The 18,026-nt window shown below is 38.4% G+C and overlaps 1 protein-coding gene across 13 annotated transcripts in view; it reads left to right on the forward strand.

Moving 5' to 3' along the window:
- PEAK1 (pseudopodium enriched atypical kinase 1) overlaps positions 1-18,026 on the forward strand; it is a 309,415-nt gene that overhangs the window by 262,889 nt on the left and 28,500 nt on the right. For all 13 annotated transcript variants that reach the window (XM_070477603.1, XM_070477609.1, XM_070477601.1 and 10 more), the window contains one exon: positions 2,038-2,231. In XM_070477603.1, coding sequence (XP_070333704.1) covers positions 2,038-2,231 — 194 coding nt within the window. The remainder of the gene's footprint in view (positions 1-2,037; positions 2,232-18,026) is intronic.

Below are 18,026 nucleotides of genomic sequence, written 5' to 3' on the forward strand. Positions count from 1 at the left end.
TGATGCTCCATATTATGCTCCATATTAGCTTTGTTTTGGGTTGATAACCTACAGCAGCCCAGTAGGTTAATAAGAGGCAGCATGCTTTACCATTTGAGCTCCTCTTTACATGAGCCCTCCTGTTGACTGCTAGTGAACCAAAGCCTTCCCACCTCACCCCATCCCCAGGAGCCAGATCCCATAATGGTACCTCCCACTCATTCCTTACTCTCAGGATAAAGAGACCTCTGTGTCTGCCAGCTTTGGAAGAGTACTTTTGAAGTTGTATATCCAGCAGACTTCCCTGGAAAAGGAAATGGCAGCCCCCTTAAGAATTCTTGCTGGGAAAATCACTGAAAAGAGGAGCCTGGCAGGCTGCAGTCCATGAGGTTGCAAAGAGTCAGACATGATTGAGTGACTAACACACACTTTATCCGGTAGACTTAAAGGCTTATTTTCTTGCACATGCATAATTTCCATAATGAAAGATTGATAAGAAAGTGCTCTTCCTTCAGATCTACTCCTTCAAGTCCACAGGTGATATATGCTCTGATGACACATGATCAAACCAAGTACCTCTTTTAAAGGAACTCATAAATGTCACCATGACTCACTGCCATATGAAATTCCAGAAATAACATATAACAATGTATAAGATGTGTCCTTTCCTTCTTTCTCTTTGCCCATTAAAAAGAAAAAACAGGAAGAAAAGCTGGGGAGTGTGTGACAGTCTAGGAATACTTTTAGTAGAACCAGAAACTCTTAAAGGTGCCTGATTTTGAATTTATTTCATTGACCAGCCCAGTGAGATTTTCTAACTAGGGCAGTTTTCTCCACCAGCGTTTAATAACCATTCCATCCCCTTGTACTTTACAGCAACAGAGTTGACAGTTCAGATGGGCTAGGATATGGGGAAGACTAGAAGAGCTAGCTATAAGCAAATGAGCAAGCAGAGAGAAACAAGATTGGAGAAACAAAAAGCATTATGGATGACCATCCTCTGGTATGTGGCCAGTGGGACGCTTCAGATTCATGTTAGTAGACAAGATTAGCTAGAGTACAGACCTTTCTTGTCCATTTGCCTTGCCTGCTGCATGCATACAAGCAAAGGTTGATGCATCAGTGTCCTCCTGGCAAAAAGACTTCCTGGCCTCAGTTTACAGAATATAATTGCTTAACTTCCTTATTTAAATCTCAGCTTTATTCCTGATCCTTTACTAAATAGTTTCATAAATACTTTAGTGTGGAATAAAATAAATACTATAAAGTATTTCATATTTGTTATAGTATTATAGCACAGTCCACCCTATTAATTTGTGTGTTCCATATTCGTGGATTCAACCAACTACAGGTTTGAAAATATTACAGGAAAAAAATTTCAGAAATTTCAAAAAATCAAAAATTGAATTTGCCATGTACCGGTAACTATTTACATGGCAGTTGCATTGTCTTTACAGCTATTTGCATCACATTTACATTGTATTGGGTATTAGAAGTAATCTAAGGGTGATTTAACATATATGGAATGGTGTATTTGTATATAATAAAAGCACTGCAGTCCTGTTATATAAAGGACTTGAGCATCTGCGGGTTTTGGTTTCCTGTGGAGAGTCCTAGAACCCGTCCCCTGAAGATACATACCAAGGGATGACTGTACTATAGTATGGTAAACATAGTAAATATGTTAAATACTTTCTTAAATACTTGAGTATATTTGTCTTCAACTAGTTAAGCATTCATTTCCCTCTATCCCCATTATCGCTAACCTCCTACGTACAAGAAGTTCCCTTCCTTACCTATTATTCTCAGACTTCCCTCTGAGCCTACTATACCTCCCCCACCAAACTGAATTCTCAGTTAATATGAATCAGGATAGACAGACATATCAGCCTGTGCAAAAGACTGCCTTATCTTCAGACAAGTATGTTAGGCCTTATAACCCATTGCTGTGACTATAGGGCCAGTTATTTACATTTATGGCAAGTATGTGCCTTCCATAAATCTAAATCTTAGTAGAGACCTTTGAAGCCAGTGTGATGGTGGTCTGATCTGTTTCAGTCACGTGACTCATGAAGTGACAGAGGATTTTTCTCCTCGGGATCCAAGAACTGTTGCTGTGAAGCAAGATGGCGGGGGCTGCACTTCAGTCACACCAGCATTGCACCTACCTGAACTGGAAAGAGAAGAGGAAAAAGAGGACATTTCAGATCCTCTGGACCTGAATCCCTGTAGTGCAACATACAGCAATTTAGGTAAGTGTCATATAAGTAGTATTTAAGTACTATTTAAACTATTTAAAAGTAGTATTTAAACTTTGCCTTTTTATGTACTAGCCAAATGCCATTATTTCCCTAGTGAGATGGTTTTTATTGTTTCATGGTGTAAAAGTTGGAAATTGGAGTTATAAATTTTAACTTACATCAGAAAAATTCATGTATTTAATATGTACTAGGCATGTATTAAACACATTACCATGAGTTCTGTATCATGCACTAAGAGTTTAACATGGTCCCTGCCTTGAGTGACTCACCTGGCAGGAAAGAAACTAGTTAATGACTTCAGTATAATAGGATAAGTGCGGTGATAGAGAATACACACAGAACATTTTTTATATTACGTTGGGGAGGGTGTCAAAAGATGCCTTCCTGAAGATATTTCCTTATTGAACTGATTGACAGAGGGGAAAAAAGAGTGTTCCAACCAGAGGCAGCAACATGAGCAAAAAGCAAGGAGATGTGAAATAGCTTGGAACATGTGGACATCACAACCATTTAGTGTAGCTGAAGTGTGCACTGGAGAATTAGACAAGGTCATGCATTTTGGGCTAAAACCTTAGTTTTTTGGTTTTTGGCTGTTTGTGGTATTGAATTATTAAAAGGTTTTAAACAGAGGAATGACATGACTAGATTTGTGTTTTAGAACATCCACTGAAGTCTGCCATGTGAGGATGGATTAGAGGTGAATTATTTGGTAGCAGAAAATCTGGTAGTTGGGTACTATTGCAGGACCACAGAAAGGGATAAGAGAGAAAGGCCTCAACTAAGATAATGAGAAGGGGAACAGTGGACAGATTTGAAAGATACTTGAGAGGTAAAATACCTTGGTAGTTACCTGGATGTGAATGATATAAAGAATCTATAATATATCCCAGATTTCTGGCTTGGAGCTAGTGGACTCAAAGAGGTAAGATCCCAATTATTGGAGGTGTTTAGGCAGAGCCTGAAGGAGCATCTTTCAGAGATTCAGTGAAGGGGAATCCTGCACTACAAAGAGGGTTGAACTAAATTATCTCTAACGTACCTGTTAATGCAATGATTCTTCTACTTTGAAATCATCTTCTTTCTTGAGTGCCTGGTGACTTCAGATCACACTCTCTCCTTCCTTGAGTGTCAGAGTTTCCTTCCTTCTGAAAAGCAAAGCTTGGAGCTGGACAAGGATTTCTTAGTACCCTGCTCCCATGAAGTCATGAGAGATGAGTAGCGTGAGCTCGACTGCCACATGCATGCACTTGTAAGATTCTTGTGGGCTACTGGCCAGTTCTTCTATCTCATTTTTTACCTCCTTTCTTTGTCTTTTTTCTCTAGCAGGTTCTTGTAAGGAAAAATCATTCCAAGATCAGCTAGTGTACTTGGAAATAAGGGCATCTTAAGAAGACCAAAAGGTTAGATAAAGCTAGGAGAAATGCTCTACTGTGTCCTTTTGGGAAACTCAATCATAACAACCCACATGCAGCTAAAAACACATTCCATAAGAACACTTCCATTCTAAGTTTCTGAAATGTTCTGTGATTTGTGGTTGGGGGAAAGTACACTCTTGCAGTTTACCCAAGCAACCGTCTTAGATACCATCTTCTAGTGGGAATAGATTTTATAGTCACAGAGCTTATTGAACTTTTTCCATTCTTTTACATTTTATGAAACATTATAAAATGAGAATTTTATTTTTTATTTACTATATGCCCTCAGCATATATATCAGGAATTACATTTCAGACATTCTTACTGCACCAAAATTTCTTTCATGTTGTCCTCCGTAAATATATGCAAACTTTTACTGATTGTATGTTATCTTATGGAATCATTTCTTTAAAAATATCCATTAGCCCACATCAGTTAAAGTTAACTATTTTATCTTATTATCTTCTCAGTTATGTAGATTGTTAGGAAAAATATAGCATTACTTTCCTGAGTATGCCAAGTGCCTTACATATATTAACTCATTTAATCCTCATAACAACCTTGGGAATTATTATCTCCATTTTTCAGATGAAGAAAGTACATCAGAGTGCATTGCCCAAAGTCAAAGAACCAGTAAGGACTGAATCAAGATCAGAACCCAGTTTGTCTATATTACTAGACTAAAATGACTATAAACATTAAATTCTTGAAAGATACTGAAAGGTTGCAAGTGTTTCCATTTTTTTTTAAGTCATCCACTTTGAGAGACAAACTTTAAGACATTTTTTGTAAAAGGTTTGATTAGAGTACAAAAATGCTAAGTTACAAATGCCCCATCAGAAAAATAACTTTCTTTCTACCTGTTGCTTTACTTTTAAAAGTATGTGATACTTATAAAATGTTGCCTAGCCTTCCTGAAGTTCTTAAGTGGTGATGCTTGACTCCATAGGATATGGTACATGGTTTTACTATGCAAGTACAATAATAACTGAATAATAGATAGAGTTGGCTCCATCAATTCTACAAACTGGTAGGGTTTTTGTTGTTGTTGTTATTGTGTTGGTATTGCTAGTTTTCCTAATGGAACAGTATTTTAGGTGGCATCTGGAATTTACCTTTTTTAATATTTTCAATAAATCATTTGCATGAAGTTTTAAACTATCCCTTGGAGTAATTTATTAGGCTTTAATGCCTTGGTAGCTTTAAAAAATAAAAAGAACTTATATGTTTTAAGACCAAAAGGAAACAAAACCTCTTAATGTAATAGCTTCACATCCTTTTAAATATTCTAGAATCACTCCACAAACGCATTCTTTCTTTGTCATTTTTTCCTTCTTCCTTAGTCTTCTTTAAAATAATAATAATAATAAGTCAGAGAGCATATGATCTGATGTAAGAAACTGACAGAGGGAAGTAAAGGATTACCGTAATGTTTCGCTGGGGAATTTATTTATGAAAACTGCATTGTTAAAAGTAGGCTTAGGAAACTGTTTTTTTTTTCCTTGGGTAGGAAAAAACATAGGTTTGGGGGGATCAGACAAGTTTGGGTTCTTATGACAGCTGTATCACTGCATGACTGTGGGTCAGTTATTTACCATCCTTGAGCTTCAATTTCTTCATCTGACATGAGAGAATTAGTAGCATCTGCTTTGTAGGGCTGATGGCAAAAGAAGTGCTTGATTCATAGAAGAGCTTAATTATTGTCAAGTTCCTTTATTTCTACCCCAAAATATTCTGCTGCTTTCATTTGTCAACATGTTTGATGTGCTAGCCAGAAAATGTAAAGTAGAAATAATTTTAAATGTTTATTAGAAATGTTCAATAAACAGAGCAACAAAATGTAAATGCATAAAACTGTGGGCTGCCTGTGCAACTGATGAGTGAGGGAGTGAAACGTAATGAGGAGACAGGACCCCCAAGGTGGCCAGCAGGGACCAGAGGAGATATGACAAATAATAGCAAAGTACTGTGACAGGCCCAGTGCCCCAACATCTTCTAGTAGTGGCAAAACAGAGGGACATGGCAGACAGAGAAGGAAAAATATTGTATGACATCCCTTATATATGGAATCTAAAAAGAAATGATACAAATGAACTTATTTACAAAACAGAAATGGACTCACAGACTTAGAGAATGAGCTTACCAGAGGGTGGGGATGAATGGGGAAAAGGGTAATTTGGGAGTCTGGAATGGACATGTACACATGCTGTATTTAAAGTGGATAATGAACAAGGACCTACTGTATAACATATGGACTCTCCTGAGTGTTATTTGGCAGCCTGGATGGGAGGGGAGCTTGGGGGAGAATGGATACATGTATATGTATGGGTGAGCCCCTTTGCTATACTCAAAATAAAAAGCTTAAAAAAAACAAAAGGGACATGGCTTGAAGTTGTTCTGTACTTCTCACATTTCTTAGATAGTTCTGAAAACTAATAAGTCAGAAAACAACAACAACAAAAAACAACTGGACTGGAATAGGCCTTGATTGTCGTTATTGATGTTTAGTCACTAAGTCATGTCCAACTCTTTTGTGACTCCATGGACTGTAACCCACCATGCTCCTCTGTCCATGGGATTTCCCAGGCAAAAATACTGGAGTGGGTTGCCATTTCCTTCTCCAGGGTATCTTCCTGACCCAGGGGTTGAACCCGTGTCTCCTGCATTGGCAGGCAGATTCTTTACCACTGAGTCACCTGGGAAGCCCAGGCCCTGATTACCCTACTTTAGAATCTCCCCCTAGACCTCCACCCTTGGGACAGCTTCCTTTCTCCATGGTGGTATAACAAGAACTGTTGTGCTGCAACCATTCCTACAAAAAGCTACTGACTTATGCAAATCATTCATTTGTTTTTTTTTATCTCAGAGATCCTTCTCCAGGGTTAATTCAACTGCCTTTTTTCTCCCTAACATAAACAAAGCAAATTTTATTTTGTTTGTAACTGGGTTAATTATTAGATTTTAGAGCTTTCCTGTACAGTATGGTGGCCCCTAGCCACAGATGGCTCTTTAAAATTAAATTCATTAAAATATAGATAAAAATTCAGTTCCTCAGTCTCACTAACAACATTTCCAGTGCTCAATAGGCACATGTGGCTGATAGTTACTGTATTCGGCATGAGGATACAGAACACTTTTATCATCACAGGAAGTTCGACTGGACAGCACTGATTTAAAGAATTTGTTATTTGGCTGATTTGTATTGTGTTCTGCGGGCACAAAATCATGATTGGCTTTTATGCACTTGACAGGGCCTTAGGAATGTTGCCCCTTGCAGAGCGAGGTTTTCCTCTGGGTGACAGTGACGTGAGACCCCTGAACACAGTCTGATCTATAACACCTTAACACCCCAAGCTGAATTGAGCAGGATATCTGCCACTCAAAATGATTTCCTGAAGAAGTGATAGAAAGTTTTTTTAATCAGACCTTCAACACTTCCCCCATATTTCTTGTGTCTATCTCAGAGTGTCTAGAAGAATTATCACTATATTTTTATGTGGAGCACATGGCTTCTTTATCAGCCCACTAAAATCAGGAGCTTGTAATGACTTCTACTCTGCTAGAAATTAGTTGATGACTTTAGCTCTCCTTCACTCACTTTGTAACTAAGTACTCTAGACAGTACTTTTTTAGAAAGATCTTCCCAGTCTCCCTTTACTGGACAGAATTTTGGCCTGTTTCTCCTTCTTGGTTCCTACAACCTAACACGTTATCTAAAACACACAGAAAGTGCTAAGAACACACTTGAATGAATGTGTCAAAAATGACTTAGCATTTGACTTTGTAATATGCAGATTACAGAAATTGAGCTCTCCTGAGGAAAGTTCATATAGGAAAATTTCAATTTCCTAGTTTATATGTTCCATTTATCAGCTAACTCTTTTTTCTAAAATGAGACTCAATCAGGGGTTTCCCAGTTAAGGAATTATGTAAGCCATACCTCAGTTTGCAGCTTCCCTGATAGCTTAGTCGGTAAAGAATCCACCTGCAATGCTGGAGACCCCAGTTTGATTCTTGGGTCAGGAAGATCCACTGGAGGAGGGATAGGCTACCCACCCACTCCTGTATTCTTGGGCTTCCCATTGTGGCTCAGCTGATAAAGAATCCGCCTGCAATGCAGGAGACCTGGGTTTGATCCCTGGGTTGGGAATATCCCCTGGAGAAGGGAAAGACTACCCACTCCAGTACTCTGTTCTGGAGAATTCCATGGACTGTATAGTCCATGGGGTCGAAAAGAGTTGGATGTGACTAAGCGACTTTCACTTTCATACCTCCATTTCCTGTCCCTGTGAAACTGTTCACGTTCCTCATCTGACTTACCTAGAACATCTCCTTAAGGCTGTACCATTCAAACACTGAAAGAAAACACTTAAAAGGCTTCTATCCCCAGAAATTCCTCTAGCAATGTATTGACCATCAGTGTGAAATTTTAAAGGATAGTTGTACTTAAAGGAATGTCATTACATCGCCAGCCTTGTTGTGCGTGCATGCCTGCTCAGTAGCTCAGTTGTGTCTGACTCTTTGTGACTTCATGGACTGTAGCCCACCAGGCTCCTCTGTTCATGGAATTTTCCAGGCAAGAATACTGGGCTGGGTTGCTATTTCCTACTCCACTTGATGTTGTAATTATGGAGTAATGTCATCATAAATGGCAGCTTTAAAAAAAATCATTCTGAAGAATATATTCACTCATTTACTCAACTAATAATTATTGAGGCACAACAAATAATTCTGTGGGCCAGACATTATGCCACATAATACAAAGTTAATTATTTGAACCAAAGATTAAAGAATTGCACATTTTTAGATTATCTGGATATTTTTTAAAAAGTGAGAGTGACAGCTTTGAACATTTGTTTGTGCATTTGTTGTACTTCCTAAAAAGTAATTATCTCTATTTAAAAAGAAACCATAGGCTGTGTTCCTATCTTTTAAGTTGGCTGCATTCACAATTTAAAAATAGTTTCCCATGTGTACTGGAATTTGTTGGCAGAGTACAATATTTAAATTACATAGATAACTTACCCCCAAATAAATAATCTCTTGTTCTTGGAGAGGTTCTCACTAATGCAAGCTTTAAAAAACTGAGTCTGTCAGCTGCTACCCCACTGACATTCTTTTAAAGTGGTCCAAGCATCTCTTTATTTGAAGCTAAGCCTGAGCCTGAAGTGATCTTGAAGCTTTGTTTTATCATTTGGCGTGACGCTGATGTCCCCTGTGGTTTGCCAACTGGTGCTTACATTTACCTGTGCTGGAACCTAGCACAGTGGTAATGCCCAGGTAGCTTAGGACCCTTCCTCCTAAGCTGCTGAGGCCTACTGCCAGGGGGTGATGAAGTGAGTGCTGGAGCCCGTCAGGGAGAGGCCACTCATCTGACAATGCTGGTGCCCAGCGTGTGTGTGGCGTCTATTTCCAGTGCATCCTTCCCGGTTTAGTGATAACCGTCTCTTCTGTTGTCCTCTCCCTTCCTGTTCTCATCTGTGTTGTTTGTCATGAGCCCTGGGAAAAGATTCAGCATGAAGACTGAAATTACAGTTTAAGTAGAAAATATATTCCACTTATTTTGGCTTTAACACTTTCATTTGTTGAGTGCCAACTGTCTCCTGGGAACCAGGAGAGGCACTGGGAATACTAGTGCATATTTAAAGGGTCAATCAAAGCCCCTGCCTGGGAGAGTCTCCAAGAAGGTCACTGGTTTTAAGCTCAAAAGAGTAGCTATTTGCCAGACTAACAACAAGGGAGAACATTCCACATAGAAGGAAGAGTATGAACAAAGGCCTGAAGCTTGATAGAAAAATGAATGTTTGGTTAACTACAAGTACTTAATTATAAGTAGCTAAAGTGCAGCGTGAAGGAGGCAGAGTTGACAAAAGGGGGCAGAGTGGAAAAGCAGGGCCAAATTATAAATGGTTTGTTTATATCGCAATGAGTGTACCTTTTCCGATAGGAAATGGAGAGCCACGTGATCAGGATTTCTTAAAGATCATTCTGGAAGCTACCTACAGGATGACTGGAGGCAGGGAGACTGAGCAGGAGACCATGACATTCCTGTCTTAATGGAATAAGGAGCTAATTGTACTCATAAACACACTGTCTCTGTCTAAATGGGTCATTCTTAAGTGCCTTTAATCCCTGGCACCCTAAGATGATAGTGATTGTCAGGTTTTATGCAAACATTTTTTGTGATTTTTCCCAAGTGTGTCTTCAAATGATAGTACCTTCCAGTAGATCTCTATAGATGTAATTATTATTTTGAGTTTTTCAGTGTATAATCATCTTTAAAATGTTGATGTTTAGAGATAATAGTTTTCTTATTTCTTTTCTATTATTAAACCAGTTGTGTAAGTTTTTAGAGCCCATATCAATTATTTTCCTTCCTGAGGAGTTTTAAACACCCTTTTTGCTTCTTTGAAGTAGTGTCAGCAAATTATTGCTTTTTAATCCATCTTTCATCATTTGCTTTTCAAAAAGTGATATAAGGCCTTATTTGTCAGTCTGAAGACATTTTTAAGTGAAGAAAAAGTATAAAGATAGAGTTTAGAAACGCAAAAAGAAAGGAAAGTAGGGACTGAGCATGTTTTAGTCAAACATATTTGTCCAAAAGAACATTTTAGTCTATAGCAAGGCAAGATTTAGAACACATTCTTTTTTTTTTTTTTTTTCTTTTCTGTTTAGAGAGCTGGCATGCCACAAAAATGTAGAGTATGTGATGTTATATCAAGCCTGCTGAAAGCGGAGCTTAGTGTCTGGTCCCAGAGGCTTGAGAAGAATGTACAGGATTAAAAGTTTAAAATAAAAACAGCTAAGATACCAAGCTTTTAAAACATTGACCCAGATGATTGGAATTCAGTTAGGAGAACTTGTTCTTCTTAGAAGGAAAGAAAAAACTTAGGACACTTTCAGACTTGGGCAAGTTCCTTGACCTTGCATGGGCTGCAAAATGTTCACTGTTTCATTTGGAATGCAAACGTTTCTGATTCCCGTGTGGAAATCTTAGCTCCCAGGAGATCATGTCCCACTGTTTGGAGAGAGAAGCCACTATTAACTATCTTTATTTCCTTGCTGCCTTGGCTGTCCATTTTCCTTTTGGAATGATGACCAACTCTGCTGACGCTGTCTTTCAGTCTGGCAGCTGTTTCCTGCATACCTGCTGCGTGTCTCACACCGCACCAGAGGTTCCAAGGGAATGTGAAAAAAAAAAAAAACACACGATATAAAAAGCCTAAAATGTTATCATATAGTAAAAAGTGGTAAGAGAACACAGGGGAAGAAGTGATGGCTCCCAACTTGGGGGTGAGGAGTAGAGAGGAGGGATAACTTCAGTAGAGATGGGGCTCCCTGGTGTCTCAAATGGTAAAGAGTCTGCCTGCAATGCGGGAGACCCGGGTTCAGAAGATCCTCTGGAGGAGGGTGTGGCAACTCACTCCAGTATTCTTGCCTGGAGAATCTCCATAGACAGAGAAGCCTGGTGGGCTACAGTCCATGGGGTCACAGAAAGTCAGACACGACTGAGTGACTAACACTTTCATTTTCACTTTAGGATGGAAGAACACCTTTACTAAGGCAGAGATATAAAAGTAAAAACAGGTAACCTATTAAAAGAATAGGAATCAAGTGATTCTTGTGGGAGAGTTGATGAGAAATAGTGACAGATAAGACTGATAGCCTTGCCCAACTTCCTGAAGAGTTCAGACTTTATTCTGAAGGTGGTGGGAAGTGGCATGATCAGCCCTCTTGCGTCTTCTCCGATAAGCATGAAAGAGCTGCTGATGGTGTTAGACCTTGTCTCATCTGTCAGTTCTGAGGTCATTTAAAAGAAAAGGAAAAAGAAAGCACTTTTGGAATTCTTCATTCCTTCTGTTTTCATGACTGTTTGTTCTTATTTAGAAAAAATAAAAAGAAAATGGCCATCCCATAAAGATTCTCATGGGAAGGAGTGAGAATAGGTTCATGTTTCTAGGTTTTGTTTTATGTTCATTATTAATTCATTCCTTCCATTCCTCCCTCAGCCAGACTCTTTGCTTTGTCCTGGGCATATAAATGAGCCAAGTGTCTGCCCTCAATGATTACACCCATGGGGAATTCATATAGGGACACAAGTCAAGTATTCTAAGTGCTTAAGACAGAAATGTTCACATAATACATCTGAGGTCCCCAGGAAGGAGAGGTCAATTTTGCAATTTCGAAGTGGAGTAAGAAACATTCCTCAGAGGCAGAACATTTAAAGATGAGTGGAGAGAGAAAGCATTCCTGGAAGAGGGTCAACAAGAGAACAGACACAGAGCATGAAGTAGCCAAGAGTGCTGGAGAAGCCACAAGCAGTTTGGTAGCTCCGATTTAGGACACACGGGAAAATGCTGTGAGAGAAACAGAACAACCAGAAGCTTTCTTTCTGTGCTGAAGCAACAAAACTCCATCCTCGGGATCAAGTCCAAATTCTCAAGGACAGAATTTTTAAAGTACAGGAGGAGTGCCATGATCAGATTTGGTGTTTGAATAAAGTCTCTAATGGTTAGTGTGGTGAGGGAAGAAAAACTGGAGACAGTGGTTTCAGAAGATTGCCACAGTAGTCAGGCCAGGAAGATAAGCTGCTGGTGCAGTTCAGTGCTTCTAACCTTCTGCATCTTCTGAGTCAGCAAATGGAAAATGAAGGTTTGTTACAAAGCCTATTTCTGTCATCTTGTAAATAAACTATGATTCTGACTTCACACATTAGCTGAGGCAAAATAGGGCTGGGACAGCACCAAGAGGGAGGCCTCACCATCACAGGAAGAGTTCAATAAATGCTAAGCCCCTACATCCTTTGTGATGTTAAGAGCACAGAATAATGGGAAGATATGAATGAAACCTGAATTTATGATGGTTTCTAAGACTGAATTGTTTATTTGCTTTAATATTTATATATAATTTATATACCATAAAATTCACCCGTTTTGAGTGTGCAGTTCAATGAGTTTTAGTTTAATAGAATTTTATGACCACTACCAGTATCTAATTCCAAAATATTTTCATCACCCCAAACAGAATTGTTGCTACTGTTTAGTTGCTAAGTGTTGTCTGACTCTTTTGCAACCCCGTGGACTGTACCCTGCCAGGTTCCTCTGTACATTGGATTTCCCAGGCAAGAATGCTAGAATGGGTTACCCATACCCTTCTCCAGGGATCTTCCCAACCCAGGGATTGAACCTGCCCTTCCTACTTTGGCAGGTGGATTCTTTACCACTGAGCCACCTGGGAAGCCTACCCCAAACAGAAAGCCATTAACAGTTGTTTCCATTCCCCCTTTCCCCTGGCTGTGGCAGCCACTAATTTACTTTCTATCTCTATGGATTTATGTGTTTCTAAATATTTCATGTGATATATGATGTTTTATTACTGGGTTCTCTCACTTAGCATAATGTTTCCAAGGTTCATACAGATTATAGCACACAACAGGGCTTAATTTCTTTTTATGGCTGAATAATATGAAGCACAAGCTGGAATCAAGATTGCCGGGAGAAATATCAATAACTTCAGATATGCAGATGACACCACCCTTCTGGCAGAAAGTGAAGAGGAACTGAAGAGTCTCTTGATGAAAGTGGAAAAGGAGATTGAAAAAGCTGGCTTAAAACTCAATATTCAAAAAACTAAGGTCATGGCATCTGATCCCATCACTTCATGGCAAATAGCTGGAGAAACAATGGAAACAGTGACAGACTTTATTTTCTTGGGCTCCAAAATCACCACAGGTGGTGACTGCAGCCGTGAAATTAAAAGATGTTTGCTCCTTGGAAGAAAAACTATGACCAACATAGACAGCATTTTAAAAAGCAGAGACATTACTTTGCCAACAAAGGTCCATCTAGTCAAAGCTATGGTTTTCCAGTAGTCATGTATGAATGTGAGAGTTGGACTATAAAGAAAGCTGAGTGCCGAAGAATTGATGCTTTTGAACTGTGGTGTTGGAGAAGACTCTGGAGAGCCCCATGGATTGCAAGGAAATCAAACCAGTCAATCCTTAAGGGTGTTATTCCTGGATATTCATTGGAAGGACTGATGCTGAAGCTGAAACTCCAATACTTTGACCACTTGATGCAAAGAACTGACTCATTGGAAAAGCCCCTGATGCTGGGAAAGATTGAGGGCAGGAGGAGAAGGGGACGACAGAGGATGAGATGGTTGGATGGCATCACCGACTCAATGGACATGAGTTTGAGCAAGCTCTGGAAGTTGGTGATGGACAGGGAAGCCTTGCGTGCTGCAGTCCATGGGGTCACAAAGAGTCAGACACGACTGAGCGACTGAACTGAACTGAATATTATGTTGTGTAGCTATGCTACATTTTGTTTATCCATTCATCAGTTGATGCACATTTGAGTTGTTTCCACTTTGGGGCTCTTGTATGCAAATGTTGCTGTGAACATTTGAGTACAAGTTTTTGTGTGGACATATGTTTTCATTTCTCTCGGATATATCCCTAGGATTAGAAATGCTGGATCATGTGTAACTGTTTTACTTTCTGAGTAACTAACAAACCATTTTCATGGTTGCACCATTTAGATTCCCACTGGCAATGTATGAAGGTTTGAATTTCTACATATCTTTACTGATACTTGTTCATCTATTTTATTAAAGCTAGCTTAGTGGATATAAAGTGATGTCTTGTGGTTTTGGTTTGCATTTACCTAGTGAGAAATGCTGAGCATCTTTATACATGCTTTTTGACTATTTGTATATCTTCTTTGGAGTAATGTCTATGCAGATCCTTTGCCTGCTTTTTTAAAAAAAAATACTTATTTATTTGGATGCCTTCAGTCTTAGTTGCATCATGTGGGATCTTAGTTCCCCAACCAGGGATTGAACCAACATCCCTTTCATTGCAAGGCAGATTCTCAACTACTGTCCCACCAGGGAAGTCCCACTTTGACCACTTTTAATGGGTTATTTATTTTTTCATTGTTAGAGTTATTTATAAATTCTGGATACAAGTCTCTTATTGAATATATCATTTGCTCATATTCTCTCCTATTCTAAGGGTTATGTTTTCACTTTTTTGAAATTGACCTTTGAAGCACAAGAGTTTTTTGTTTTTATGAATTCCAATTTATTTATTTTTGGTTACTTGTGCTTTAGGTATTTTATTTAAGAAGTAATTGTTTGGCCCATGGTCAAAAAATTTTACTCCTATGTTTTCTTCTAGGAGTTTGATAGATTTAGTTTTTAACATTTAGATCTTTCATATATTTTGAGTTAATTTTGTGTATAGTATAATGTAGGGGTTCAACTTCATTCTTTTGCATGTGGATACCAAGTTGTCCCAGCACCTTTTGTTGAAAAACCTCTCTTTCCCTATTGAATTGTCTTGGCATCCTTGTTGAAAACCAGTCAACTGTACACAGAAGAGCTTATTTCTGGACTCTCAATTCTATTCTATCCATCTGTATTTCTATTCTTATGCTGGCCCCATAGTTTTTGGTTGTTGTAGTTGTGAAGTATGTTTTGAAGTTGGGAAATATAGATTCTTTGTTCTGTTTTTCAAGATTTGAGTGGGGAGAGGGCCTCCTCTAGACCTTTTGTGTTTCCATATGAATTTTAGGATCGTTCTGTCAATTTCTGCAAGAAAGCTAGCTGGGGTTTTGATGTAGATGACATTAAATTTTCTGAGGAAAAATTTGAGGAATATTTCCACCTTAACATATAAAGTCTGATCCATGAACATAAAATTTCTTTTTATTTATTTAGATCATTAATGTCTTTCATCAAAGTTTTTAGTGCCCAAGTAGTTTTAGTGTACAAGTCTTACACTTACTTTGCTAAATGTTCTTCTAAATATTTTTTGATGATATTATAAATGCAGTTGTTTTCTTCATTTAACTTTGGGATTATTCATTGCTAGTGTATGGAAATACAATTGAGTTTTTATATTGATCATAAGTCCTGCAATCTGTGAACTAGTATATTAGTTCTCATTTTTTTGTGGACTCTTTAGGCTTTCCTGTGTACAAGATTATGGCATCTGTGAATAGAGATAGTTTTATTTCTTTTCCAACCTGAATGTGTTTATTTCTTTTTTAATTTTTTTTCATAATTTCCCTGTCTAGTTTCTCCAGTACAATGTAGAATAGAATAAACAAGAATGGGGATCTTTGTTTTGTTTCTGATCTTAGTGGGGGAAAACCTAGGCTTTTACCATTAAGTATGATTTAGCTTTTGGTTTTTCATAGGCGCCCCGTATCAGAACGAGGATGAGCCCTTCTTTTTCCAGCTTGTTCAGTGTTTTTATATTGATAAATATTGGATTTTATGAAATTCTTTTTCTTTTTCCATTGAGCTGACCATGTAAGGTTTTTTCCTCCTCTCTTTATATTATTTACATTATATATGACATGGATTGGTTTTTAGATATTAAACCAACCTTGCATTTCTGGGATAAATCCAAATTTGTTGTGGTGTCTTATCCTTTTTATGTGTTGCTTGATTCAGTTTGCTAGTATTTTGTGAGGCTTTCTCTGTCTAGTAATAAAGGATATTAGTGTATTGGTTTCTTTCTCTTATTTTGTTATATAGGTAATATTGGCCTATCATAGATTTCAAGTTGGTAAGTATTCCTTCTGCTTCTATTTAGTGGAAGAGTTAATGAAAGATTGGTTTTAATACTTCTTTAAACATTTTGGTAGAATTCATCAGTGGAGCCAATATGATCCTAGACTTTTCTTTGTGGGAATTTCACAAATTTCTAATTCAATATATTTACTCGATATAGGTTCAGTTCAGTTCAGTTCAGTCTCTCAGTCATGTCTGACTATTTGCAACCCCATGAATTGCAGCACACGAGGCCTCACTGTCCATCACCAATTCCCAGAGTTTACTCAAACCCATGTCCATTGAGTTGGTGATGCCATCCAGCCATCTCATCCTCTGTCATCCCCTTCTCCTCCTGACCCCAATCCCTCCCAGCATCAGGGTCTTTTCCAGTGAGTCAACTCTTCGCATGAGGTGGCCAAAGTATTGGAGTTTCAGCTTCAGCATCAGTCCTTCCAATGAACACCCAAGACTGATCTCCTTTAGGATGGATTGGTTGAATCTCCTTGCAGTCCAAGGGACTCTCAAGAGTCTTCTCCAACACCATAGTTCAAAATCATCAATTCTTCAGTGCTCAGCTTTCTTTGTAGTCCAACTCTCACATCCATACATGACCACTGGAAAAACCATAGCCTTGACTAGACAGACCTTTGTTGGCAAAGTAATGTTTCTGCTTTTTAATATGCTATCTAGGTTGGTCATAACTTTCCTTCCAAAGAGTAAGCATCTTTTAATTTCATGGTTGCAATCACCATCTACAGTCATTTTGGAGCCCAAAAAATAAAGTCTGACACTGTTTTCACTGTCTTCCCATCTATTTCCCATGAAGGGATGGGCCAGATGCCATAATCTTAGTTTTTGAATGTTGAGCTTTAAGCCAACTTTTTCACTCTCTTCTTTCACTTTCATCAAGAGGCTTTTTAGTTCCTCTTCACTTTCTGCCATAAGGGTGGTGTCATCTGCATATCTGAGGTTATTGATATACTATACAGTTTTGCCTGCTTTTCTCTTTTAGCCCTAAATATTTATTCCTTTTGTCATTCAAGAAATATTTATTAGGCATCTATTATAATTAGACCCTGTTTCTTAACATGGAGGGTACAACAATGAGTAAAACAAATGTCCTGGCCCTCTTAGAGCTTAGCATTCTCATACTCCTTCTCTCTCTCTGTCTTATGCTGTCTATATATACATATTTTTTATTCATATGTAATGTAGATCTGTCCTTTGTAAAAGAATATTGTTACATGCCATTTGTGGGGAAAGAGGGTTCTTAGGTTTGCTTATATATTGTCATAGTTTATATAAACTCTTTAAGTGTTCTTGAAGCAGATTGCATGCATGGGAAATGGAGTATATTATTATTATAATCACAGTTTATATTGGTGCTTCCCCTTGGCATTGCTACAAGGACATGATTTTTAATAAAAACAAACCACCATCCTAAAAAAAAACAAAACCACCATCCTTATTCATTATCATCCTCAAGACCATCCAATGCCTTCTGTTCAGTCTGATCATTAGTAAGAGCATAGTTTCCTAGGCCTGCTATAATAAAGTACCACAAAGTGGGGGCTTAAAACAAGAGAAATTTGTTCTCCTGTAGTTCTGGCAGCTTGGAGCTGAAATTAAGGTGTTACCAAGGCCATGTTCCCTCCAAGATTCTGGGTAGAATCCTCTCTTATTTCTGCTTAGCATCTGGCAGTGGCCTTCAGTCCTTAGCACCCCTGGCTTGCAACTGCATTACTCCAAGCAGTGCGTCTGTGATGGCATGGTGTCCTCCCTGTGTCTTCATATGACGTTTTCC

Source organism: Odocoileus virginianus, chromosome 16, assembly GCF_023699985.2.
Source record: "Odocoileus virginianus isolate 20LAN1187 ecotype Illinois chromosome 16, Ovbor_1.2, whole genome shotgun sequence".
Lineage (NCBI taxonomy): Eukaryota > Metazoa > Chordata > Mammalia > Artiodactyla > Cervidae > Odocoileus > Odocoileus virginianus.